Genomic DNA, 26,847 nt, shown 5'->3' on the forward strand with positions numbered 1-26,847 from the left:
GGTTTTTATAGTCATAAGTGTTCGAAACTCGGGAAACACTGGCGCTTGTCATACATATTCCCGTTGTTTAGCGCAAAGAAAACTATAGGTACATTTGAGGAAAAATATACATAATTAACCGGCAGCGCCCGCGTTTTTTTAGTTAAAAACGCCCGTTGGGTTGGTTTTTACGATAGTGAACGCGAAATGTGGCAGCGCAACGCCGGCACGTGCGGGGAGAAAAGCACAAAGAGAACAGACCTCCCGCTGGCGCAGTTTCAGGCAGGGGGCTCACGAGCACTGCGAAGGCGGGAAATTTGAATTGCACGGGGTGGTAGCAGTAAGCGGATAATGGCGGTACAGCCCATTATGGCGAATCACTGCTCTGCACTTCCGACAGCTTTCACATTGAGTGGAACAGCTTTAATTTTTGTTCAAGTATAAACTTCGGTAGACATTATTTAGAAATTGCCATTGCTTTGTTAACCTTACTTTCATTTTACGTAGGCAGGGCAGTGTGAATATTTATTTCTCATGCCTCATGGAAAAATAAGTGGGTACAAACAATCTTTGCAGTACTACAGTCAAACTCTGCAATAACAAAATCCTGCCAGTACGAAATTCTTGCGGCAACGAAATATTTTTGGATCCCCGGCGAACGTCCATAGAAGCCCAAGTATTTTATATCTTGTGGCAACAAAACATTTTTGGAAAGCGATCCCGCATTAACAAAATTTGCTGCAAGTCCGGTCGGCATTTTATGTACTTATTTAAGGATAGCAGTGTCTAAAAAGTGCTCAAGTGGAATTTTTTATGACTTAAAGTGCATAAACTTTTGCCTCAGCGTGCTTGCATGGTCGCCGCCATATTTGTTTACAAAAAGACTGTGCAGTAAGTGGTCGTAGACATATAGTTTCTCACTATTGAGAAACTCTTATCATGGAGGCAGCCTCCCAGTGAAACCACCAGGGTGCGACACAACGTGACTCATGGCACAACTCTAGCATGGCTTTGGCTTGGGCTACGCTAGTTGGCTACCGCTGAACAGCGCGCGTGCGTTTGTTGTGTGCGCGGCGATCAGCACGTTTGCTCTTAATAAGATGCCCCCGGTTGCCCGCAAGTAGAAGTTTTTATCGCTACAAGATAAGGCAGCCATAATTACCCAATTCAATGGCCCAAGTGGAGGAAGAGGGGATAATGCAACAAGTTTGGAACCGCCTGCAGTTCACTGTACCACTTCGAAAAGCAAGGACGCCACTCTTTAATGGCGCATGTGCACAAAACAAAACATTGATGGCTGTGACGTCTAAAAAGGCCATTCTGGACATCAACAAAGCGGTGCTCGCGCAGTTTTGTGGACAGCATTGGAACAATTAGGTGCCACTGTCTGGCAAAGTTCATCAACAGAAGAAGCTGGACTTTGCTTACATGCTTAGACATACTCGGTGCCGAGGACCAAGGAAAAAACGTGCAGGGAAGGCGAACCCGTGCGATGTTTTGGACGCATTTGACTCGATTCAGTCGTTCGTAGGCATGCACGGCAACCAGCAAGAACAACTTCTTGTAGCGTGAGAGCTTAACTGTGAAGTTCATCTAAGGTAGGGCTCACAGAGTAATATAACCGGCTCTCAGAAATACACTTTCGGTTTGGGGCAACTGTTCTGTCCTTTTATGTTTCATTCTCTCGGCAACGAAATTCCCACAAAAGCGAATTTTTTGGCTTTTCTTGGCGGTTTCGTTATTGCGAGGTTCGACTGTATTGTACTATTTGCAAGTTTTAACAAGTTCTGGCTCCTCATTTTTAAATTGTGGCTGCTGTACTGCAATATGCACAAAAAGCGTGTAGTTTCTTGCTTTTTGTATGCTGATGGGCTCCCCTCCCTCTCTCTGCCCTGCTTACTGGCTCACTCGCAGTTCACGCTGTAAAAGGCTGAGCAGCAGCGAGTTAGTATATTTAACTGTTTTTGATAGTTTTTGACTGTGCTAATTTTTAGGATGTGATGGGCCAGTTGGGGTGCAAAGAAAGTGTAGTGGACACTGCCTGTTGGCTTTTGCTTTGAAACAACTGCGGGCAGTGATCCACTTGGCTTCTGTGGTTGCTAGGTGCACCGTGATGCTGGTTGCGGGAGCCCTTTCCCCACATCTTGATGACACAGTGAACATGAACGGTCGCATGGACCCAAGCACTTCATCGTGGATGAAGGTACGTGTCCCCAGTGTGGCTGTGCCTGACCATGTGTGGCTAATAATGCGCTTTGTGTACAGGTGTCGGACTGTGGCATGGTACTTGAAGAGCAGCCAGGGAAGGTCAGCGAGGCGTTGAGACTGTTCCTCCAGGGACTTGGATATGGTAAGATGACGGCTTGACCAGCTGTTGCTCGGTTGTTGTGCGCCCTGTGTGACAGGCTACACTCAAAAGTGTCGCTTCAAAGCGGACGCCACTTGTTTTCTGCAGGCACATTTCTTCTGCCATTATATCGGACATTTATTGCGTTCAGTATACAATATTGTCTAGATTATTATAAGCAGGGTAGCTGCAGATGCACATGGAATAGGAAATCATTGGCACGTACAGCATGTAAAACATATTTTGCATTGTAACAGGGATACAATACTGCCTGTAATGCAAATACACACTTGCTTTGCAAAGTTGCTGTCAGTATTGCACAACTTCCAATTTATACTTGCAAATAATTCTGCTTATTTTGTAGAAATGAAGACTACATCACAGCTATGGGCACTTTTCTTATTTTACTGCTGGAAGCATTGCTGGGGTGCTTGTCACAGAATGAGTGTGATGAAATGTGAAGGTCCTGCAAGAGTGGGATGAGCAGCGGTCATGTGATCCTTCTGCTCATTCTGTGCCTCACATGTGGGTGCACAGTGGAGTGAGGTGCGCATGGCCCTCGTGAGGAGCAGGCTCGTGAGCCTGCTCATCCCACTGCTCACATTTGCGACAAGCGGGATGAAGTGCCATTGCATCCCCACGCACAAGGATGTCTGAACTTCCTTGCTGTAGTGGTCCCAGCATTGCATAGTCATATCGTTCAAAGGTATCCAGTAGTCTGCCAAATGTAAAATGATTACTTTATAGTTAGACAGAGGTTCTTGCCACCTTCATTCAATGGCAATATTCTATGTACCATCACGTGCATGACTTCCTGTCAACAACATGGTAGCCTTAGAACTCTTCTTCTCGTCGGTTACTGACATGAAATTGTCCCTCATGCGACAATTAAATTTTGATTAACGGTGTATGTACTTGTTAGTGAAAAAGTTAATTTGTAATAATTTTAATTTTTCTGGTCTTGCTTGCAACCTGGAGTCCCAAGGAGACATAAACTCGTGTCCTAAACCATTGTTTAATTCTAGGGATGTCGATGCCAGCTGTGCCCTTGTTTTAGATGCTCAGTATTCCCAGTTTGAGGCAGCTTTACATCATGTGCCTACCTTAGTGCTTGTAGTGGTTTTGTCATTCCACTTGGCGTGTATGTAGTTCAGTGATGATGATGATTGTGTTTAATGGAGCAAGGGCTACTAAGCAAAAGAGTATGCAGTTCAAGCTGCACATGTAGCTTCTTTGTGCAGCTCTCGAGCAGTACTTGCTGTCAGTGATATACAATTCAGCATAGCCATACTCTCGCATCCCTCTGTAGTCTGTACAAAGCAGGCAAAGACTTGGTGAAATTTTTTTTCTTACTGGTGATGAGTGGTTGTTATTCTGTCCTTTAATGTTACTCATTATTTACGTGGCCCCTTCTTTTCTCTCTAAAGCTTTGAACTCGTCGCAGAGGCGGTCTTCTGCAGCTTCTCTGAACGAAGGTAGGTAATCAAGATGACCTCCTTTGAGCCACAGTGATGTGTGCTCCAGTGCCTGCCATTTTTTATTAGTGTGTAGAATTAATGAGCCAACAGAGTTAGGTGTAGCCTGGTAGTTTTGTTTTTGTTCAGTTTTAATTTTTTCACTGGTTGGAGATTTTCAGTTTTTGAGGAGACGAAGGATAATAACGCTGGTACGATCAGCAGCCACCAGTAAATAGTTGCGCGGTGTATATATTAAATTGCAGCAAATTTTTTGCTCGGTTCAGTAACTGCTGCGTGTCCAAAAGTAAAGGCTACAATGAGGCCTTCTGGTTTTTGAGCTCGGCATGCCCAGGCAATTTTGTTTGTGCTTCATGCAATCTTTGGTTGGTCACAGCTGGAGGGGTCTTGTAGGGCCCAGTTTTTGCTGAAGGCACCTTCGGTTCTTTTGTCCATGCCCCACTCAAAGTGGAGGCGATGTAGCGCTCAGAGCACACGGCCTCTCGGCCTAGGGCCGCTTTGCTGATTTGTTTCTCGTTTTCTTTTTTTGCTTGGCCAGCCCTGGAGATGCGTCGTCGATCCTCCCTCACTGCTTCAGCTCACAATGCAGGTTAGAGCCTTGTGCTAGTTTTGCCTTTGGTTTGTGCCAGAAAGAGCTTTTGCGCCCTTGCCCAGACGAGGCCTGAAGCGGGGAAGACTGGGAGCGTGGCCGGCGACGCCCGCAGGCCACTAGCAAGGCCTGGTGGTACCCGTGCCACTCGCTGGCTGGCACACACACTTTGCAAGAGCTTGTGCAGTGGCCTCGGGTGGTCACTGTCGTGTGACGGTGGATGAGCCCGCGCTTTCCTGTTTCGGGGGGGCAGCGTACTGTTTTCTCTAACGGGGGGCTCTGGGAGCCAGCACATTTTTTTTTTTTTTTCCCTTCCATGTTTTGAGTGCCACAACACATTGGCCATTCTTTTCTTTCAGCCTTTTTATTTTAGTGGCCTGTATCACGCTTCTTGTGTGTTGCGAGCGTGTGTGTATGTGTGTGTGCCTGTGGAAAAATCTGGTTGGCACAAGCGAAGTAGTGGTTCGAGTGCTGCTCTTTATATGACATTTGGTATTGGCTGGCCATAATATTGAATAAGCTGGCACTGTTTCAGGGGCTTTTACGTTCGGCGCCAATCTGCAGTAAGCATTGCACTAGTTTGCACTTGAGCTTGAACTTGCTTAACAGCCTTGCTTCGCCCTCGTGTAATTAACCACTCTGTGCTGGCTACCTAGTGGCTTCGCGTGCCAGTCATGTGACATACTTATGTGCCACAGCATTGAAGTAGCTGTACACAAGCCACATCTAAAGTACTACTGCTGCTCTAGTCGCGTTGTCCTAGTCAGCTGTGTACTGCTTTACACTTTTCTAGCTAGCACGTAGCTGTAGTTGAGAAGCGGGCAGTGTTTGTACTAAACAGGTCCACAAGCGTATTTTAACGCTAACGGAACTGTAGCCCCCTCCTCCTCTCCTTGGGTGGGCTATTCAAGTACAGGCAGCCCAAACGTCCCGTGCACACAGCTTAGGCAGTCTTCAGTAATCGTGGTGCTACTGCTGGATGCACACAGGAAAAGGATGGCGAGATAGGGCAGCTTTGATAGTGTGGTTTCAAACCTGTCTGTCTTGTATATAGTGAGTGTATAAAGACTTGCGTGTGGCCTTCTGTGTGGATGTGCCAATAGCCGAGTGTTCGGGGCGCCACTGCGAATGTATGAACTGCTGTGCAAGGTTCCTTGCTTTGTGCTTAGCCTTTTTGCTCTTTTACTTAACTCCGCTGATGGAAAGATAGCAGGCACAGCTGGCAAGCTGGTGGTATACCTATTCTTTCTTTGGGCTCCTGCCTGCGTAGGCCCACTACTCTAGATAAAGGTTGGCTAATGCATATCACTTGTGCTCTGTTGTGCAGCTTACTTCCGTGCAGCACTTTTATCCCGACTTCAGGCCTGAAATGATTAGCCATTTTTCTGCTCGTAGCTGATAGCTTTCTGTGCACCTTTTTTTTTCCCGTGCCAAAGCACTGGTACTATAGTTGGTCAGTCATGTGCAGCGGGTCGCTGATAGCTTTCTGTGCACCTTTTTTTTCCCCGTGCCAAAGCACTATTACCATAGTTGGTCAGTCATGTGCAGCGGGAAGACCATTTACTGCCCTGCACCAACTGCGTAAATATCGGTGGGCGGTCAGTATCAACAGCATCGTAGATACGCACAAACCAGTGCTGCACTTTTTCCCTCTTTAGCATGCTGGGTTAGTGTTCAGTACGTACTGGAGTTACAATCCTCGGACCAGCAGTGCCGGCCATGTGGCTTGTGCGTGTAAGGCCTCTGTGCGCTTCTTCGGGCTGCCCAGTACATTGCGCTGGCATTAGCTGCGTAAGGTGCCAGTTTATGTTGCTGTATCACTGCGCGCACGTGATGCGAGGATCTGAGCTGTGCTGGGCATGCTCCATCTGGGAGGTGTGTGCAGATCTTTAAAGGGGCAGGAACAAGGTGTGGTAGTGTTCTTGCTCGGGACTTATTATTGAGTTTGCCACTTGCCGTAGGAACCAGGGCAGTTAGTTGAAGAAAAAAAAGCCGATGTCGCAGCCGTTTCACGATGACTGATGCTGTGTATTGAGGTGGCAGCACACGCCAAGAAGGGCTCTGGGGAATCTAAATGCGAAGTTGGTGCCGCGCAGCTTCAGCACAGAAATCTTAAGTTTGAATTTGAGCCGCCTTGCTTGTGTGCCCGAATTGGCCACCTTCCCGAATGCTGCTTTTGCTCTATTGGGAGCATTTATCGCCGCATATATTTACACGCGTGCTATGGCCAGGCAGGGGCCAATCTAGAAAAGCTGCTTGGGGTGGGACGAGACGAGAAATGGCGTACTCAACATGGTATGACCGATGGCTTTGGCGGGGGGATTGCCATTAGCTACAAGTGTTGCCACTCACAAACTTGCAGACTCTGAGTCTCTCGAAGTCATGGTGGCTTGTTACAATGAAATTTGTGGGCAAGGAGTTTTTTTTTTTCTTTACTTGCAAGCATCAACTGTTAGTAGAAATGAGAAACTTCACTGTAGGCCACATGCATTCCAGTGGAAGCAGTGTCTAGATAACTCGTGTATGAGCTGAGCAATGTCCGTTATCACCATGCACCCATCATACACTTGGCACCTGTGATCTACTGTCTCTTGCCAGCTGTGCCAACACAGCTTGCACGTGATGCATGAGAAAGAGCACAGAGTCACCTGCCCTGCCTTTCGAGTCTTGATTAGTGCCAAAAAGTTCGCTTATTGTGGTGCATTGTAATGTGCTAAATTTTTTTTTATTAATATGGGTTTGCCCGGAGCCTCCAAGGAGTAGCAGCAAGGTGGTTATGGCCATTCTCTTTCCTGTGGTTCAGTCAGGGCTGGAAGGGCACGTGTCTCAGCTCTGTACCACGCCGTTACTGCACGAGTTTTCACCTGCAGCAACATTGCAGGTGCAGGGCAGCTTTTAGCTTTGGCACTAGTAGTAGTATTGTGTATTGTAGTGTTTTTAGTGATGGCCTAGTGAAGGGTTACAGGGGAGTGGCATGTCGCAGTTTGGCTGGCCCTTGCTAAAGCTGGCATTGCCTGAAGCTGCTGTAATTCCATTCTGTTGTGTACTGCTTCTTGGGATGTATTTGTGACACATGGTTTTGTGGAATTTTTTTCTTGCATTCTTCATTTTTGTTCTTGTGGCAGCGTTGGCCTTTTGTTGCTTGCTGTTGTGTGCAGTGACAGCAACTGTATTTGTAAGGTACATATGGGTTATGTTCGAAAAGTCAAGCAGAAAGCTAGCCGTAGTTAGACAATATTAATGATTCCCTGCTATTCAGGATGTATTAATTGGCTGTTAATATTCAAATGGGCTTACAGATGCAGTAAAAGAAAACAGAAGCTTGCTCAAGAATTTTGAGCAGCTTGCGAGACCTTTGTTTTACGAGATTAATTACCTCAGATTTTTCATATTTAACATTAGCATTATATAAGCAGGGCCCCAGAGGCCATTTGTTAAAATTGGGGAAAATGTATTGACAAGCTTTTGGCAGCTGGCAATTAGATGCTGTTTTAAAAAAACCTGGCAGCATTTTTGTTCAGCGAATATTTTTGAAACTTTTTTTTAATTCTAAGCTAGTAGTGTAGCTGGCCCCTTTGTGCACGTGTGTATGCTAGAAGGTAGTATGTAGTCGTATTGCTGTCTCTTGTACTGCAAAATATTTGTACCATGTACATGCATCGATACTCGGACTTGGTTTGATGCTTACACAAATGATACATTCTGCCATTCACAATGGCTTTGCAAGTGTTGGCAAGGGGAAGTGTGGAAGTGCGGGAGAGTTCATTATAAATCCCTCTTCTGCGCATTGTGTTGCTGCCTTTGCTTCCTTTTTGATTCATTTGAGCTTCCCATATGAAAACTTGTTACAGGCTACCCGTTAAACCCTGCACCTGCTTTATTTGTCCCAGTTTGTCTTGATCTTTTGTTCCTTTTCATTTTTCTGTAGTGCAAACACCTTGCCGTAGGTGCCTGTGACGGTGTGTTTTTTTCCCCTCTGGTGTGTGTGTGTGACTGATAGTGTGTATGATGGTGGTTCTTGTTTGTTTTCTCTTATGTTGATTTTGTAGATCTAAATTGTTTTTGATTCTATTTCTTTTTCCACCTCTCCCTCTCCCTTCTTTCTTTTTCCCCCTCCCTCCTCTTTGTAGTCCCTAGTCTTGCTGGTCAAAAGTTGAGCGCAGTGCGTCAGACTTCGCTCGAAGAGGAGGCCAACGCCAAGCAGGAGGTACACATTGTCGAAAACCCCATAAACCAGCATCAGGTGAACTGCTAAGGAACTCCACCAGTGTGCAGGGGGCCCGCACAGGAGCGTGGCAGCACTCCGGCTAGAGTTTACGTGCAAACAGCGTCACGGGGAAAGTGGGGGGGGGGGGGGGGGGGAGCCAAACACGTGAGCAAAAAGAAAAAAAAAGAAGAAGAAAAAAAAAAGAACCCACCCAGTCAAGTAGGCTTAACCGAGAAAGCTGCTGCTGCTAGAACTGCATGTTATCATGTTACAGTTGCTTGTTGATGTACCCACGCGCACATGGATGCATGCACACCGGTGCCTGGTGGTAGTACAAAGCGTCTTCTAAGCTCAACGGGCACCCCTGCGGTGCCCCACTTGCGTACTTTGCCCCCCACGCTTGAGAGTGCCTTGTCCGAGGAATCCTGTATTCCTCCGGAGGGGGTTCTCTGGAGAGCAGAAAAAAGATTGAGCGTTGCATGTGTGCATCTCCTCTGTGCGCGTGACATCACACTTGTTGTAACCATTTGGATCCAGGCTTGCATATAAGTGTGTGTGGCTCTCGATAGTACAACGAAAGGGCTTCAGCCACCGTGCTTGCTTGCAGGGCCGCTCCAGCCAGCTTTGTTTGAGAGCGTTTGTTAGACGTGGAGCCTTGCTTTAGTTCAGACTGCTGAGAAGGACCAACACATTGCTTGTTAACCTCTATTTTTTTTTTTTTTTTTTTCCTACTTGCTTGTTGTCGACATACCCAAGTTTTTGAGGGCAAGCTGTGCTCCTCGCAGGCCAGAGCACTTCGGGAAAGACGCTACCGTGGGCTTTGCGTGCGTGTGTAAGCTGGTTGCATGCACCAGGGCTCACGGTTACAGTATGCAAACATATTATCTCGTTGTGCATATGAGGAGACGGAATGTGAAAGGTTGTTTTAGCTGACCTGTCTCTGCTTGCTGCCGAGAGAAATGGCTGGGAAGTGGGCTCCATTGAGATGGCTTGTTTGGCTCTGGTCTTGCCTATCCATTTCGGTGTTGTGAATGGTGGTAATTTGAAAGTAAGCTACGTGCTGTAAACGTTGCAAGGTGAAGAGGTTTGGGTGTGTTTTTTTAGAGAGGCCTCGTTACAGAAGGCTTGCTTCATAGATGGTGGTTCAGATGGCGTCGTATACTGTACACTGTGCATACATGAGTGAAGTCTGCTATACAAGATGTATAAATGCTGTACTTTTACTTCGACTATGGGCATATGTTGCATTGTATGTTTTGTGTGCTGCTCTTCAAGATTCAGCCGGAGAAATGTATTTTTATTATAGTTTGTTCCTTACAACTGCATGTACAATGAGTGCATTTGTTTTACATCTATGCAGGTACATGCACATGGTACAAATAAAGCAACGTCATACACATTCCTCTGTCTCCTCTTTATTGCAAGAAAGAAAAAAAGTTACAAGTGTAAGAAACAAACCACACTTGTCCCGACAGTGTTTTGGCACCTTCAAAGTTGTTTGCATTGGTGTTACTATTTGGCAAGATAGCAACAATTTCAACCACTCGCGTTTGCATATAACAACTCTTTTTGTAGATATGCAACTTGGCACTTGCAGCTTCAAATGTGGTCGTTTATAAATGGCTACATTTCACTATTTTAGATTCATTACTTTGTTGTTCTTGGCACTCGCAGCTTCAAATGCAGTTGTTTATAGATGGCTACAGCTCATTATTGTTGTTAGTTCAGCCCATACCAGAGGGGTGTCTTGGGGGGGAAAAGGGGGGGACAGGGGCTTAGCTAATCGGACTGCATTGATAGCACCGGTCACTCTGCTTATTGAAGTTCAGCGATTGGAAGAGATGTTTAATCCATTGCATAAAATCAAGCACAACACGAGAAAGTTTCAAAATCTGCTGCCGTGGAAGAACGAAAACCCTTGGCACGTGCCGGGATTGCAGTCTGATCTTTCTTTTCGTCTGCTTGGGCACTGCACACATAATGGAAATTCTTTTCTTTCTTTATCCGGCCCCAGCTTAGTGCATGACCCATAATGGAAATTTTTTTCTTTCTTAATCTGGCACCAGCTTAGTGCATGACCCAGCTGCACCGGTGCATAGCTGAAATGCATCTGCAAACTTCCCCAGTGGCACAGTGGCCAAGGCATTGTGCTGCAGTGACCAAGAATGCAGGTTTGATCCTGGCGGTGGCGGCTGCCTTTCAGAGGTGAAAAGCGAAAATGCCCATGTCCCCAGGTGGTCAAAATTAATCTGGAGCCCTCCACTATGGCGCACCTCAGAGCCCCAGTATAGCTTTGGCATGTTAAACCCCACAATCAAATCAACATACCCCCTGCCGTAAAAGCAGTCGCCCGATGCTGAGTGAGTGATGGATGGGCTGGAGGAGTGGTAGGGCCTCGGGTGTATGACACGCACAATGTTGGTGGCCGGACGATGGCACGACAAAGAAAATGTACGAAACGTCGGGGGACCCGACGGCTCGCTCATTAAGGGTCAGTGTAGCACGGGAGTTTTTCAGAGGGAGCCCACGCGGCGAGGAGACCACAGCAAGACAAGTGTCTGGGAGGCTCGCAACACAGGCGTCGCTGGCATACGCGGGCAGCGTGTTGTAAGGGACGGCTACAATCGGTCCAGGGGCAAGGTGGGCTTGTGTCTGTACCGTGTCCTAGCATTATGAATCGTACGTGAATGTGACGCAGGGCAGTGCAATGGACACACACATTGAAGGCATGCGGTTCAGTCATTCTCTGCAACCATTACGTTGGGGCTGTAATGAGCTTGTGCTGTGTAAACCAGGATAGAAACTTGTCGACAACGTTGCCAAAAATGTGGCCACTATCTGTGAAAAAGCAGCACAACCAGCTGGTTGGGATTGCACACCACATTGCATGATCAGTAGCGACAGCTGCCCGCTTGTTTCCCGATGCAGAGGTAGGAAAAGGGCCAAGGAGATGCATCCCCACGTGAAAGATTTGTTCAGGGGGCATGCTGAGCGGCTGAAGACCAGCAGAAAAGTGGGTGGCGGTTTTCGTCATTGGCAAGGGCCCCAGGCGTTGATGTAGTGCTACGCATAGTGATGAAGTTCAGGAAAGAATAAACGGTGCCATACTCGATCATAAGTGCACGTCACCATAGATGGCCCGCCATGGGCATGTCATAAAACTGACCGAGCACCATCAAACATGTTCTGGGACCACCAGCACTATGGAGGACAATCACGATGGAAGGTTCGATGGCATATTATGCCATCACCTATGTAGGCGTGTTGCTAAGTATCTGGTGATGGGGAATTCAGGCAGTCTATGACTGCTTCTAGCGAAGCATTGTGGTAATGTTGATTTCCCGTGGATCAAGTTGGAGAAAACGAGGATGCAAGTGTTGCAATCGTGCCCAGAGATGTCTGGGGGGTCGACATGTCCGCAAGAGAGGTAGCCTGCATCCTGATGCAAACGACCAGACTTATACCAGCACAAAAAAGGTGTATTTCTGGAGACTCAAAAGCCCACCAACAGAGCCAACCTATGAGGTCCTTTAAAAAAGAAAGCCAACATGGTGCGTGATGATTCACGACGACTGAGAGAGGGTGGCAGTACAGGTAGTACAGCCACAGGTAGTACAGCAAGGCACTCGAGCTGTGCGATGGAATAGTTTCATGCTGATGTTGACAGTAGGTGGTTGGTATTGGTTGCAACTTTTGTCACAACGAAGTTGACATTTTGCCAAGATAGCTCTAATCCAGCGGCCACTGGCATCTGTACAGACCTCGGTTCATACGGACAGGTCAAAGTGGCCTAAGAAGGGTGAAGAAGTGAGGCTTCGACCTGAATAGGGCCCCGCAAAAGCATGGCATCCTTGTGAAGGAGGTCAGTGAGAGGACGAGCGATGTTTGCGAAATTCTAGCGGAACCGGTTGAAGTACGAGCGAAGCCCAACAAAACTGAACAAGGACGAGTAAATTCTTCACCAATGCACCTTAGCAGGATCAGGCTGTACACCACAAGCATCTCATTACCAAGGTGGCCAAAGACAGAGATTTGGCGTCTACCAATACAACATTTCTTAAAATTGAGCTGAAGGCCTGCCCACCTAAAAACACTAAGGTTGGTTGCAAGTCATTTGGGGTTGCTTTCAAATGTTGGTGAAAAAACAGTGACATCATCCAGGTAACATAGATACTTGGACTACTTTAGGCCCCGCAAAAGAAAGTATCCTTTGCTCAAAAATTGCTGGTGCATTGCACAAAAGGCATGACCTTGAATTGGTAGAGGCCGCTTGGAGTTACAAATGCAGTTTTCTTGCGGTGTAACTCATAGACAACGATCTGCGAATGCCCTGATAGGAGAGCAGAAAAATAGGTGAAAAATATTTTGCGGTGTGAAGGCAGCCGAGCAAGTCATCAATATGGGTAGAGGGTATACATTTTTCTTAGTGACCTTGTTTTGCTGACGATAATTGACACAGAAGTGTTTTGTCCCATCCTTCATGACCAATGCTATGCCCAGGGACTGCAGGAAGTTTCAACAATGTCCTTGTGGAGCATTATGTTGACTTGTTGGATGACGTGATGTTCAGTTTCACACACAGTAGGGCCATCTATGCATGGGGCTGGTGTCACCAGTGTCAGTCCGATGAGCAACATCAGAAGCCTGACCAGAGGGCAGCCATCAAGGTCAAGGTCAAGGGCCTTGGAAGGCAATAAAGCTGAAGCATTCAATGAGCATTCCCCTGCTGCTGCTAACGTAGGCTCATCCTCATTGCGGCGTTTGTCTTCTTGGTCAAAGGTCACAAACTTTGTGTTTGTGGTGATGACGAGGGTTTGTATCTTCACTTTGAGGCATCCGCATCTTCAGCTTGTGGCTGGCAGTGAGGTGAACGCAATGAAAACCTTCTTTTAGATAGTTAAAGCTAGAAAACCATTGTTCAAAACGCAGCAATTGACAGCCCTCACAGTACTGTGCTACATAGACAACCTGAAGGCAATAGAAGCAGATGGGTCAATCGTCGGGCATTCTCAAGTTGGCAGGGTTTCTATCTGGGTGGTATACAACATAGCCTGCTCAGTCAGCAGATAAAAGTAACCTAATTTGGAAGTTACAGAACAAATTGACCGAAGGCCCAGCTTTGCACGTTCTTCTTGCACCACTGCTTGAATGAGCAGTACAGGCAGCCTACTGTCTTCAGTAACTCGGTGTGGTGGGATGGTCAGGCCACGGCCTCCAGTTCCCTCGCATATCATTCTCATCAAACCTTCATACGGAGCGGTAATTGTGCACAAAAAGATGAAGTTGATGGGCTGGTGGTGAGAGGTCTTTACAAGGTGATATGGCGTACGTGCTGGGGAGCCGAGTGAGCTGTGACGAAATACGGCAACACTCCTTACATGATCTTCGCAAATTAGCAGGTTAAAATGTCAGACTCTGTCATTTGGGTGTCAGCCGTGTGGCAAAGGCATGTAGGTCACGTACGACTTGGTTGAGGTCTATGCGTGTGGCCAGCTCCTTTTTAGCTCCAAGCTGGTGACCGACAGGTTTGCTGAACAATCCGCCCAGCTTTTCTTTGCAGGCATTCCAGCCGGGCAGGTCCTTTTCGTCTCAATCCAGAACTTGGCCATTCCCTTGAGATAGTAGAAGATGCCATTCGCAAGCACGATAAAGTTGGGCCCCACTGGTTATGAGCACTGACACGCTCACACACACTGACCAAGTCCAAATTTATGCCAACGTTGTCGTTTTTGCTGCCTGGCTTACGGTGCTGAAGTCAACGACAACAGGTGTGGTAAAACCTGGGTCCCCGTCGCTCGTCATCGCTGCTTGTGGAGCATTGCGTCCGCTATGAAGCTACATGCTGCTAGCAGTTTTCCAGCACACTCCACCAAGATGTTGCAGGGAAACATGCTGAACACTGGTGTATTTATGGGAAATCAAAATAAGCTTCCGCAGAAGACGGAAGCTCGTGATCGTCTACCAGATCTGCAGGCTCATGTTTTTCTTCATCCGCTTGTGCTCCGTGGGACATAGTGGGCATTCCCTTCACTGTATTGAGTCGCCACCAGCTGTGTGCATGGCCCGGCTGCCACTGAGCTGATCGGTAAATTTTGTTGTACTGCAAGCCGTAAATGACCCCAAGTCTTGCACATTTGAGCATTTCACTGTAAAATATTGAGTGGCCATGCTTGTCCTGGACGGTTTGAAAACTAGCTTGACTCAAATGGTTCAGGGGGAAAGTCTAGACGTCTGTTGTAACATGTCAACAGTATGGCAACAGTATGGTAATAATCCAGTATGGCAACTGGATCATTTTTGGTTCAAGGTTTCGTGCTTTCACTTAACAGCCTGGTATTTTCGAAAAGCAGCAAAAACAACCAGTCACCATAAAAACACTCAAGCGCTCAACAGGTAGCCACATGAAGGCTTATTTGCTGCCCTCTTAAACACACAGAACCAACTTAAACATGTGTCTCAACCTCTAAGGCCAGGCTGTACATTTGTAGAAAATTGATTCAGATGGTACAAATAAGTGGAAACACTACGAAAAAAAAACATATACATGCAGGCTTCAATAATTTTTGTCATGCCTGGTCAGCATCACCATTTCAACCTTCACACGAATGAGCATGGTGTGCAGGTGAGTTACATGGTTGTGCAATTCAATGCATCATGCTGGTTGGTACCTTTCTTGAAAATAGTGCAGGTTTACAGTGTTAACAACTTTTTGAGGTGGTTGCACTGGCAACTGCTTTAAAACTTGATGACAATTGACTGCTACCTCAAGTTCAAGGATGTTTTAAAAATTATGCTGCACAAGCAGAGTTTTCTTGATTCAAAAGTCCTTCCAAAAATTTCCCATTTAGTGGGCCACATTGCAGTGGTATTACCATACGTTATGACATTGAAAACGAAAAGGCTGGTTGACTCTTTGGTATATTCTAAATGCTTAGCACTTATAATGCCTTTGGGAGCAGCATCTACAAAGAAAAAAAAAATCACAGGATGGGCATTACAAGATATAAGTGGCGTGTTCTGAGCTTTTATAACAACCAATTCATGGCACAGACGATGAATGCCTGCCCATGAACTATTCCCCCACATGATTATGTACCAGGCGCTTTTTTAATGTAGCAAAGACAATGAGCAGCATATTTTCATTCCCTAAATGGTACAGAACAAGTATTTCCTACAGGACATCAAATAAAAGGTGCAACATGGTGCATCCTGCAACTAAAAACTAAAACAACCTTACAGCAGGAACTAGAATACCTGTAGTAATGAAAAAAAAAATGCAGAGAAGTGATGTAGCAGAACATTTTATACACAAAAGAAAAACGGCAATTCCACCGACTCGAACAAAGACCATTAGCATGGAAGCCCGAGGCGGTATCCGCACACCACAGAGCCAAATGGCAAGTTCTTTCTAGCAGTGTCTCAAGAAAACATGTGCAGTACCAAAGTGAACCACTAGATAATGCTCAGAGTATACAGGAAGTTCTGCTGTTGTGGTGTTTAAGGATGAAATGTTGCCAGTGGGCACCCAAGATGGTTATGTAAAAAATGCTGCAGCATAAAAAACTTCACATGCTACTGGTGGAGCTTACTCCAGTGCTCTTTTAGCTAGCCTTGCTTTAATTGATGTTACCCTTACAGGGTCACACTCATTATTCCAAGTGGTCTTAAATCGTGTGCCTCAGGCTGCCTGTGCGACAAGTGAGATGTGGAACATGCAGAACAAGTTTTTTTTTTTTTAGACGAGCATGACCCCATTGTTATAGCCCAGTTGGTAGTGCTCTTGGTTTGGGAATGAACGCCTATGTCCAATGCACCGTCTGAGACTGCACGGGACACATGACGGAAAGCTTTCTTTAACACTGTCGCTCTGGATGGGCAAAACATTCAAAATACACCACTGGTATTCCACAGGGTACTATAAAATGCAACGAATTAGCTAGCCTGCACGAATGGTTCTCCAATTCATGACAAAGTGAGCAAGAGTTTATCGGCAACACTTCGTCCTGTGCGCTCTTCTCCCCGTTCTTTCTGCTATATTCAAGTTGACCTTACTAATGAATGTGAACCCAGTCACCAATTGCAAGCAATTTGACAAAGAAAAGTCAACGTTAATGTTCTCAGGGAGAGGCCTTCCTCCTGCTGTGCACACAAGCAGGCTGCTGATGATGACAGTGATTATGATGTTCTCTGTAGTGCATAATAGCACTGGCAGGGCTGCTTATTACCCCCATCTCTGTAGAGAGAGAAGAAGGAAAAAGAGACACTGGAAGGGTGAGAAGATGCCCTGCAATAAGCAGCGGGAGCTGACGACAACTGGTAAAATTTGCCGCTGCCTTCTTCAACACATTTCTTAAAAAAAAAAAAAAAAAAAAGGAGCAGTGTCTCGAGTTACGCTCGACAGAACCCAAAATTAAAATTAAAGTTATGTCCGACGGAACTTTCCAGATGTCTTGAGTTACGTTCAACGTAACCTGAAAATGAAATTGAAGTTGCATCCGATGTATTCCACAGTAAAAAAAATTGGCTGGCGATTACGATATTCCCTAATGCGATATTTGGGCGCAGCAGCAGTGCGCTGAGGCAGCACTCACTCGTGGGTTTTCTCAACGGCGGTGATGATGAGCCTCTGCGTCGATGGCGCGAAGTGAGTCTCAGGAAGGGACCGCGAACTGTGTCTTAAGCGAACGCACATCATAGTCACGTGCACGCCCCCCTCCCGTTTTCGCCAAGGGTCGCGTCATCGAGCGCCTCATGCGAGCACAGCATACTGCCCCCTCCCCTCCCCCACCGCACACTTTCAGAGAGCGCTGGCTCGCGCCGCCATGGCGAACCACCCTCCCTCCCAATTTCACGTCACCCTCCTCCTTTTCTTTCTTTCATCATTCGCTTTTTCTTTCACTCGTCGGTCCAGCCACCATTCACTCCGTTACGCCGACAACGCGGCATAGCCCAGAGACGGCCACCAAAGGGCTGCGCCCTAAAATTAAAGTTACAGCCAGCAGAACCCAAAAAGTAAATTAAAGTGACGTTCAACATAGGGTCAAGTGCAAAAATTACGGCTAACGGAGCAAAAGTACAGTCACGCCCTATGTAATCCATGCAACCTTATTGAAATGGTCCGTTTTACGAAACGTGACGTCAAATCAGAAACAGCACTTATGTTTCTGTGTTATGTCCAATTCGGTGCAGCACTGGTAAATTATAGTTGAAATCGCACCCTTTCGATTGCTCCCATGTTGGAAGCGAGTACCAGGGCATTCCTTCTACTACCCCTAATCAATTATTGATTGTATTTGTTTTAAAAGACTCTTGGCCCATATCGACTTCGTTTTAAGCAAGATGTACGGATGCTACAAACTGGCACTGAGCCCACGGCAAAAGGTTCCATTTCTAAAAGGTGCATGTGCATTTGTATTAAAAAAAAATGTCAATACTTTGATTCAAAACATAAATAAAAAAGATGCAGAGATTCGAACCAGCATAGCTGCAGCAGTATGCATGCAAGTGACATGCTCTACACCGCTTGACTGATGGGGAAACACGAGAATAGGTGAGGTTTTCCGATGGTGCACCGGCGGTCAGCCATAAAGCAGCAACATACATGTTATTTTTGAATTTACTCCACCTATTGTAAAGGGAGGTTGCGTAAATTACATAGAGCATGACTGTACTTTGGTCCCGTCAGCCCTAACCTTATTTTTACTTGACCCTATGTCGAACGTCACTTTAATTTTTATTTCAGGTTTCAGAAGACGCGACTAATTTTTTACTGTGAACTACAGTGGAACCCCGTTCATACATTTTTCAGCGAACCGGAAAAGTAAAACGTAACAACCAGGAAAATGCAGAAGTGAGGAAACCTTCGAAAATGAACGAAAACAGTGTAGCTTTGGCTTGCAACCATGCATTTCTGCAACTTTGGCTTTCGAACCTTAAAAAACTAGAGAATGTAGGATCGCCGCCTTTTGCGATCGCTGGAAAACACCACGCGTGGCAATGCAAGGTCCCTAGCGATGTCGACTCTCTACCGCGCTGGCTACTTGTCTACTGCGTTTAGTATGTCAAGCTTTCCCTGAAGAGAAAGAGCCTCCCGTTTTTGTGATGCTCTCAAGGCACGACAAAGTTCACGGTTGCAAGTTCAGCGGTGTTCTCAAAATTTCAAGCGCACGATGACGACGAGAGCGCGTGCTATTCTTGCGCTGGTGCTTTTATGGCAAACTCGCACTTCCGGCATTCCGAAGTGAAACTTCCATTGTAAGCGCAGTGATAATGGTGATAGCATAGAGTATCATATGGCCATCTAGTGGTGACGAATCGCACCCGCGTGCAGTCAGTTCCGTATCCAAGCCTGGCGAAGGCTCGTCAAGTGTCAAAACGGCAGTGCGCACATGTTGCCCGGGCGGGTTCGGAGCGTCAGATTGTGACGAATAATCTGGGAACGTACTCTGAGCCACGACGTAACAGTGAGGATTTTAGTACATGGGACTCTATGTGAGCTGCGCCGGGACTAGACAAAAACAACGTAGCAGCCGGGAAAACGCAGCAGTGAGGAACGTAAGAGCGGGGCTCTACTGTATGTCAAATGCAACTTCAATTTCATTTTCAGGTTACGTCAAAAGTAACTCGAAGCATTTGAGTAAAGTTATGTCGGCCATAAATTTAATTTTTTACTTTCGGTTACGTTGGACGTAACTCAAAACATTGGGTTAAAATTCGATCGGATGAAACTTTAATTTTCAATTTGGGTTACATCGGACGTAAGTCAAGTTAAAGGTCCATCAGACGCAACTCTAGACACTGAAAAAAAAAAAAAGCCTAGCACAGAGCACAGATGAGTACAAGGACTGGAGTACTGACGAACATGCTGCAGGCTGGCATGCTCGAGACCCTTGGCTTCGAGTATTGTTTAACCAACTTAAATTACAGGAGGGAAGCTCTCAGTTCACGGATGTTTCAAACTTTGCATCATCCTGGCAGGTGTGTGTATATGCAGAACACCACTTTCTGCGCACTGCTAATGCTCCGTAAAGGGTGAGTAACATGGCTCCCGACAAGGTGGCCTGCACCACTACTGGCACCACAGCGAGGTCCCCACTTGGCTCTGGCAGTGAGAAAGTAAGGATGACCATGGCAAGCGGCCCATTCTGAATGGCCGTCTCCAAGGAGACCGCAATGATCTGCTTCCGATTGAGCCGGGCTAGCCACGCCATTGCGGCACCAAACAGAAACCCCGAGACGAGCACCACAGAAGTGGCCATCACGTCCCAAATGGTGATGAGCGTGACTATGTACCAATAGCTGTACGTTCCTATGACTAGCGCCACCAGCAGTATAGCCACAGAGAAGGGCTTCACAATTTTCTCGGACACCTTTGCCCACTTGGGACACCTGTATTGAATGAGAAGGCCGAGCCCCAGGGGAAGAGTGAGCGCCACGAGGGACACGATCAGGTTGCTGAAGGGCACCGCCGGGGTGTCACCGCCGGCTATCTGGCGGCCCAGGGTGTACATCCACATGGGCATCAGGGCTGCAGGGAGAATGTGGCACTCAGTGCACGGCCACCAAGGACCATCGGACATTTTCACAGCAGTCCATGCATGCCTAAAGGACTGGGAACCATCCCTGAACGGGCTGGAACTGACGTTAGAGCCAAAGTACACACTCTAGCCGTTCACCTCAGGCTGCCCATTCCTGGAAAAGACTTGCACCCATTGTGGGCTGGCAGTAGCACAGCCAAGAATGAGCCTAAACGTGGATTTAAACAACATGACTTTCCTCGTATAATGAACTCAGAGCAGCCATAAGGAATGAACGTGGCGCCTGTCATTGATCGTCATCGTTACTTTGCTACACTAAGATTTAAAATTTGAGGTTTAACATTTAAGAGCTGAACCTGTGCTGCAAGGTATGCCACAGTGACGACCTATGTAGTGGCGGCACTTAGTTCTATTCTGAGGAAATTGCAAGCACGATTTCGAATGCTGTCATGCTGTTACGGGGTGAGATCAAAGATGGTGCATAGTCTTTGGTGCCCATAGGTTGCCTTCAACTCATGTTACTTTTTGCACACTTTTGCACTGTGGCTGTTTGTTAATTACCTTACGGATGAAAAATAACGTTATTTGGAATTTAAACCACAATGAGTCCAGCTGCAAGCCCGCAAGACTACTTTGATTTGCAGTTCCTTTAGTCGGCATCAGCCAATGGTGCAATTCAGTCTTACAATGTCACAAGCTGTCACTCTCTTTTGTTTTTCTTATTTAGTGCTCACTAGATTTATATTTGCATTGAAACTGGAATGAATATAACTGCAATGACTGCATGGAAGAAATTACAATGACTGAATTACGACGACTGAATTACAATGACCGAATTGAATTAAACAAAGTTGTACGTTGTCTTCATGACCCTTCAAAATAAGCTCCACCAATATTGTTTCACTATCACATATTTTGACGTCACAAATCGTAGCACAGGAAAATGACGGGGTGACAATACCCATTTTCACACTTCTGACATTTCCTGTGTTATTAAAGGGACACTAAAATGTGAAAACAAGAAGGCCTACAGCAGTATATTTACAACAACAACAACAACAACAACAACAAAAGAAATATACCACTCGTGGCAGCTGCAGCAGCTTAATAACAGAGAAAATGTCAAAAGTGTGAAAATAGGTACTGTCACCTTACAGACTTTTCTACACTATATGTAATTTGTGATGTTACAAATCGTGAGCGGTGAAACAGGCTTCACAAAGCAAGTTTAACCCTTTCACTGCCAAGTTTTTTTTTAATGGCTGGTCATCAATCCCATCTGGATTTTTCTTTGCATGTTCGTTCCGTGAAAGTAATGCACCACCCTGCACTGCAAGACATGTAAGCATTTTCTCCAGGATTATCTTACGCAATAAAAGTGTCACTGAAAGCAAACTAATTAAGATCAAACTAATTAACAAAATGATTAGCTGTTAATTAGGATTTCCAGCTGTTTGAAAACTTTCTAGTATATATCTGGAATTTACCCGGCACCTTCTATGCATTTATGTGACCTCTCAGTAGACGGGGCGACTTGCTTGTATTATTTATATTTACACGAGTTCTCTCGGGAGTGAGTTAAAAAGGCGACACGAGTATGCTCGGGAGTAGCAGGGGGTGTGCGTGTGCGGCCTCTCAAGTTATCTTTGAAGTGGCAGTAAAAGGGTTAAGTGTGCGTTATGAAAGGAATCGATGCCACACTGATATTGACAAACAAGGACGTGCACACAAGGGAGATAGTGGAGGCTGCTGACACGTGGCGTATGTGTGTGTGTTGCTACAGCATCAATTTCACTGACAACAAAGGATCTTCCTGTTCTGGACGAGTTTGAAGGTGGCGACAAATCAGTGTCTGGTTGCTATCTGTTCAACGCATGTTCTGTCTGCATTAGTGGCACATAATCTTTGGTTGTTGTTTTCTTTTCCTTCTTTTTTGCAGCGATGGCCCTATAACTTCACTAGAAGGGAGCATTCTTGCCAAAATAAATTAGTTTGAAGCAAGTGCTTCCTTTGCCTCCTCTCTCTCTTGTCCCTGCTTTCTGCTGCATTTGTCACGAAGTTCTAACAGTTTCATCTATCCGTTTCTAAACAAATAAAGCACAGCTTGCCATCAAACAAAAGCCAAAGTGCTATGAAAGGAAAGATCTCTCAGTGCAAACAAACCACTGTGCACATTTTGGTGTCAATTTAAACAACCAGTGCTGGTGCAAGAGGCAAATATGTACCCCCAGCACTGCCCAGCAGCACCCATATACAGGGTGTTTTAGGTAAGACTAAGAAGTAATCTTATAAAATAGGCTATCGGAGATAAAATTGTTTTTGTTGCTTCAAGGGATCAGGGGCCGTGACGGGCACTATAAAATGGGTTCCAAGTGTACTGTACGGGAATAATTACCCAGAATTTGTTATTTAACCTTTTGACTATTCTTGTTGGGTGCTTGGGTGTAATGAGAAAATTGTAGAGGATCATGAGTCCATCATTCAGTATCGATTATTAGATTTTCGAAATTGTAATTGCGTGCAGAGCTACAGCGCTCACAACCTGAGCTGTCCAGGTGAGCGTGTGGGCATGGCTTTGCGGTGCTCAGCTGCCACACAGAGCCCGTCGCGTGCTTCTGGAGAGCTGAGGCTCTGAGCACTGTAGCTCTGCATGCAATTACAATTTCGAAACTCTAATAATCGATACTGAATGATGGACTCATGATCCTCTACAATTTCCTCATTACACCCAAGCACCCAACAAGAAAAGTTAAAAAGTTAAATAACAAATTCTGGGGAATTATTCCCGTACAGTACACTTGGAACCCATTTTATAGTGCCCGTCACGGCCCCTGATCCCTTGAAGCAACAAAAACAATTTTACCTCCGATAGCCTATTTTATAAGATTACTTCTTAGTCTTACCTAAAACAGCCTGTAGACCAATTAGCATGCACATTTCAGTGCCCCTTTAAGCTCACTTGAGTTTGTTCTATGATCATCAGTTGGTTGTTTTACCAGTGTGCACTATGCTGTCAAGCTGTGCGGGCGATCTGGTATGTATACCACTGAACCCTGTATACCAAAGCCACAGTAAACCTGTTTTATAGATCTGGCTATAGACACAACCTACCATGCTGAATGTGTGTTTCTAGAAACCCTTCAAAAACATATCCACAAAATCACAGCAATAACAGACAACACGCACACAAAAGGCAATATTTTCAATAGAGGTGAGCAAATATTCGAAACTTCGAAGACTTCGTAAATAGTGTTCGCCTCGCAGCGCAGTTGTATCATTCGAAGTATTTGAAGTTTCAGAATATTCAAGCAATAAAAGTTGGCTCTGCCTCACAGCATGCAAACTTTCAAGCTGCACTACATACGTACATGCCCTTTTGGGTTGTAATTTTTGCACTACGCCGAAGCTGTGCAAAAGAACTAACATGTGAAAGCCTTGTGCGAAACGAGTGTATGTTAACTCTTGTGCAGTTAGCTGAAGCTGAAGTTTCCAGTCAATACAGTGGCAACAGTGAAGAGTCAAGAGTTTTTACTTGTCGGCTTGCAATAATGTAGATACCAGCTGCTGCTAGCATGCCTACCTTCTTTTCAATGACTTGAGGGATTAGTCATATATACCTCCTGCATTCACAGCATGCTGAGGAGCACACATCTCTTCCAGAGCAAGCTATGCCAAATTTTCAGTTCACTGCTTCGCGATCTTGTATCAAGTTTTCATTTTCGTCGCACCATTTTCTTATATGTACATGAACACTCAAATGTAAGTCCCGACTGTCTAAACTTAATAAGCTCCCCCCCTTTTTTTTTTTTTTGAAGCCATGCTCTAGAGCTTTACAAACATCGAAGCAAATATATTCATATTCAGAAGTAGTGTACTTGATTCACAGTTGGTTTTTACTGTACTTATTTGAAAATATTCAACTGACAGTCAGCTTTGACTATTCGCATTTGATTTCTAGTTCCAAATTCGATATTCACACACCTCTACTTTTCAACTAAATTGCCGATCCCTGATGGTCTCTCTCCCCTATTCATATTTGAAAATGTCCTATTCGCAGTCCCGAATTCAACATTTGCACACCTCTTCTTTAACTGAATTGCCGATCACTGATGGTAAGCATAATTGCATGCAGTTACTTTTAAGTTCTCACTAATGGTGCGCCTGTACCTACCGAGTGCTCCAACACTGCTCATAAACGTCATGGTAACACTTAAGTCCAAGTCTCCCTCAAAGAGGAGAGTATAGAAGTTGCTGTAGATGCCACCAGGACTGGAACCAATTGTGAACAGCCCAAGCCTTGCCACTGCATTCTGGAGGATCAGCATAGATGCGCCATAAGAGACCTGAAACAGCAACACATTAGAAATAATAAAAGGGTGCACCACGAAGTTGTAGCAGATGGTGCATTGGCAATGCATAGGCTGAAGCTGTGGTCCTCTTGAGCTATGAAAACCATAGCTGCAAGGCACGTTTTGCACCTTACTATATTCAATATTTTTGCCATAAATACAGCCTGCAGTTATTTGCAGTTAACTATTTTATCTGTTTTGCAACCCACAAGTGCCGTTTGGCAACACTAGCCTACAAACAAGGTATTTCTCAAGCACAGTGAATCACATGCAAGACACTCGCACACAAAAAGAAACTGATTTTACACGCCAAAGATTGTTATAATGTGCACCATAGAGTTGGAATACGCATTGGTTCTCTTACCGCGAGCAAAATCCTGTAACCATGGATAACTTGGAGTACACAAAAAGCTTTAAGCATCTGCCACGTAAACAAAGCTTTCAGGTGAAGTCATTGAGAAAGGGACAAGATTGTTCCGCCCCAACATTTCAGCATGCCGTGCATTTTTCAGTGAGCAATATCTCTGCTTTCTGCAAGCATGCCTCTACAGCATCATACGGCTTGAACGGTAACGTTTCATTTTGCATTATCAGCTATGATGCCCACAATTTCAGGGAAACTCCAAACAATAAAGTGCCCCAAAATATCTCTTAAACTACTGTGTCCACTGTACACCGCTACCCTTCGAGTGTCACTTAACTTTAGCCGTAGCAGGACCAAGACGACTCACCAGCGGCATAAAGATGAACTGGCAGAACATACCAATGGCTGGGGCAATGGGCCGCTTGATTTGCGCCAGTACAACTTGCATGTCCAGCTGGCATCCGACATTGACATTGTTCAGGGCCACCAAAACTCCTATTACAGCTCCAAATCCCATTGAAAATGCCGTCAATTCCCGCACAACACACACTTTGTGACTACCTTTGTACGTTTCATTCGTGATGCCATCTTCAACCTGCCACAGGAGGTCAGCATACCCAATCTTCAGCGGTGTCAGCATGGTTGAGAAGTTTTCGCTGGGAGTGACTTTACCCAGTGCCACTGGAACTTCAGCCAGCTCGACCACAGAGGGATCACTGGAGTGGAATACGAGAGTAGCCTTGTTTAGCTCTATGTCGAAGTAAAAAGTGAGATTGGCTGGTTCGTAAAGGCGCAACTTGGACTCTTGGCTGGTGAAATTGAGCGCGCATTGTGACGACTGAGCAAGGCACAGAAGTGTTACTGCGGTGCAATAGCGCAGCAGCCGCATGGAGCACATATTAACCAAACGACGGCCCATCGATATCTGGCAAACGGCCGAGCTCGGTGCGAAGTTTGTACCGACGAGGACAGAGATAAGCTGTGAGCTATCTCAGATGCCTTATCAGTTGCAAAGCCGCACAAAAAAAGCGAGGAACTACGAGGCTGGTGAAAGTAACGTTCATTTTTTTATCGCTAAACCGCCAGTCAAAGCAGCTTGAGAAAGCCTGAAGATCTCCGGACGAGCGACCTTTTCCATCACTCGACAACTGCACACTCGAAGGCGGTGAAGGGCACTGCTTTTTGCTTCAGTTCGAAACGAACGGAACAGCTAGGCTTTTGGTGAGGTGAGACGCAAAGTAAAGACAGTGTTATTTTTGGGGTAAAAATAAATAAAATGTCTACTGTTAAGCGACCCTAAACTCCAATCCTGCCACGGCCGCTACGCTTGCGCTAGTTCGCTGCTGGTTAGCGCCTTGCAGAAACATTTTGCGCTAGTCACAGGAGAGCCACAGCAAGCAGCTGCAATCAGGAACAGTCTCGGCAGGCGGCCAACAGCGTAGCTCGCTCCTTTTGCCAGCTCAGGCGGGTGATGACAGCCAGTAGTGATGCCGATCTGCAACTCATGGAGCTCACTGTCGTAACGAGTACAAACACGGCCAGTGGCATAAAAGAACGGCTGCGTCGAGACCAAGTCAAAACTGGAGTTGTTCAGGCCAGAGTTCCCACGAGCACGGAGTAAGGAGGATTTGATAAACTCTACGGTTCAGGCAACTAACTGATCACTTGGGCGCGAGATGTGTCCGTTTTGTTCCTTTCGTGTCCGTTTCAATCGTGAGGTACTTCGCGTTGCCGGGTCCTTGACGTGAAGGAGGCAATGCTTTGATTGCTTTGATCACTTTGACAGGCGATGCTTCGGCATGCTGGTACGCCCCGCCTCGTTTTGAGTCACACCCTGTCGTCTGCCTTCAGCCAATCAGGTTCGCGCGAAAACGGAACAACGGACAGAATTTCACCCATGGATGCAGCCACTGCAGGTGTTTCCGTGCTCTTGTCCCTGTGACCTTGTGCTACATCACATGCTGATTTTTTTTTCTCTATGTGCTGGCCTTGGAAGCTCT

At 46.0% G+C, this 26,847-nt stretch overlaps 3 protein-coding genes across 5 annotated transcripts in view; 2 read left to right on the plus strand and 1 right to left on the minus strand.

Annotated features, from left to right (window-relative positions):
- Mesk2 (misexpression suppressor of KSR 2) overlaps nt 1–9,994 on the plus strand; it is a 25,203-nt gene extending 15,209 nt beyond the window's left edge. For 2 of the 3 annotated variants that reach the window (XM_077686484.1, XM_077686483.1), the window contains exons 10-14: nt 2,083–2,182; nt 2,245–2,329; nt 3,754–3,801; nt 4,340–4,390; nt 8,521–9,994. In XM_077686484.1, coding sequence (XP_077542610.1) covers nt 2,083–2,182; nt 2,245–2,329; nt 3,754–3,801; nt 4,340–4,390; nt 8,521–8,645 — 409 coding nt within the window. In that variant the 3' untranslated portion in view covers nt 8,646–9,994. The other variant, XM_077686485.1, reaches the window with a different exon arrangement.
- On the minus strand, nt 9,232–26,308 carry LOC144155190 (ileal sodium/bile acid cotransporter-like). The gene is made up of 3 exons (XM_077686482.1): nt 25,215–26,308; nt 24,306–24,477; nt 9,232–20,124 (listed from the first exon to the last, which is right to left on the minus strand). The coding sequence occupies exons 1-3, from the start codon at nt 25,764–25,766 to the stop codon at nt 19,535–19,537; spliced, it is 1,314 nt and encodes a 437-aa protein (XP_077542608.1). The 5' UTR covers nt 25,767–26,308; the 3' UTR covers nt 9,232–19,534.
- Nucleotides 26,308–26,847, plus strand: part of Arms (Ankyrin repeat-rich membrane spanning) — a 72,846-nt gene continuing 72,306 nt past the window's right edge. Inside the window, exon 1 of the mRNA XM_077686480.1 lies at nt 26,308–26,464. Within this exon, the coding sequence (XP_077542606.1) occupies nt 26,319–26,464 (146 nt within the window). The 5' untranslated portion in view covers nt 26,308–26,318. The remainder of the gene's footprint in view (nt 26,465–26,847) is intronic.

This window comes from Haemaphysalis longicornis, unplaced genomic scaffold, assembly GCF_048455015.1.
Source record: "Haemaphysalis longicornis isolate Haplotype H1 unplaced genomic scaffold, Haemaphysalis longicornis Haplotype H1 scaffold_1, whole genome shotgun sequence".
NCBI classification, from domain to species: Eukaryota; Metazoa; Arthropoda; class Arachnida; order Ixodida; family Ixodidae; genus Haemaphysalis; species Haemaphysalis longicornis.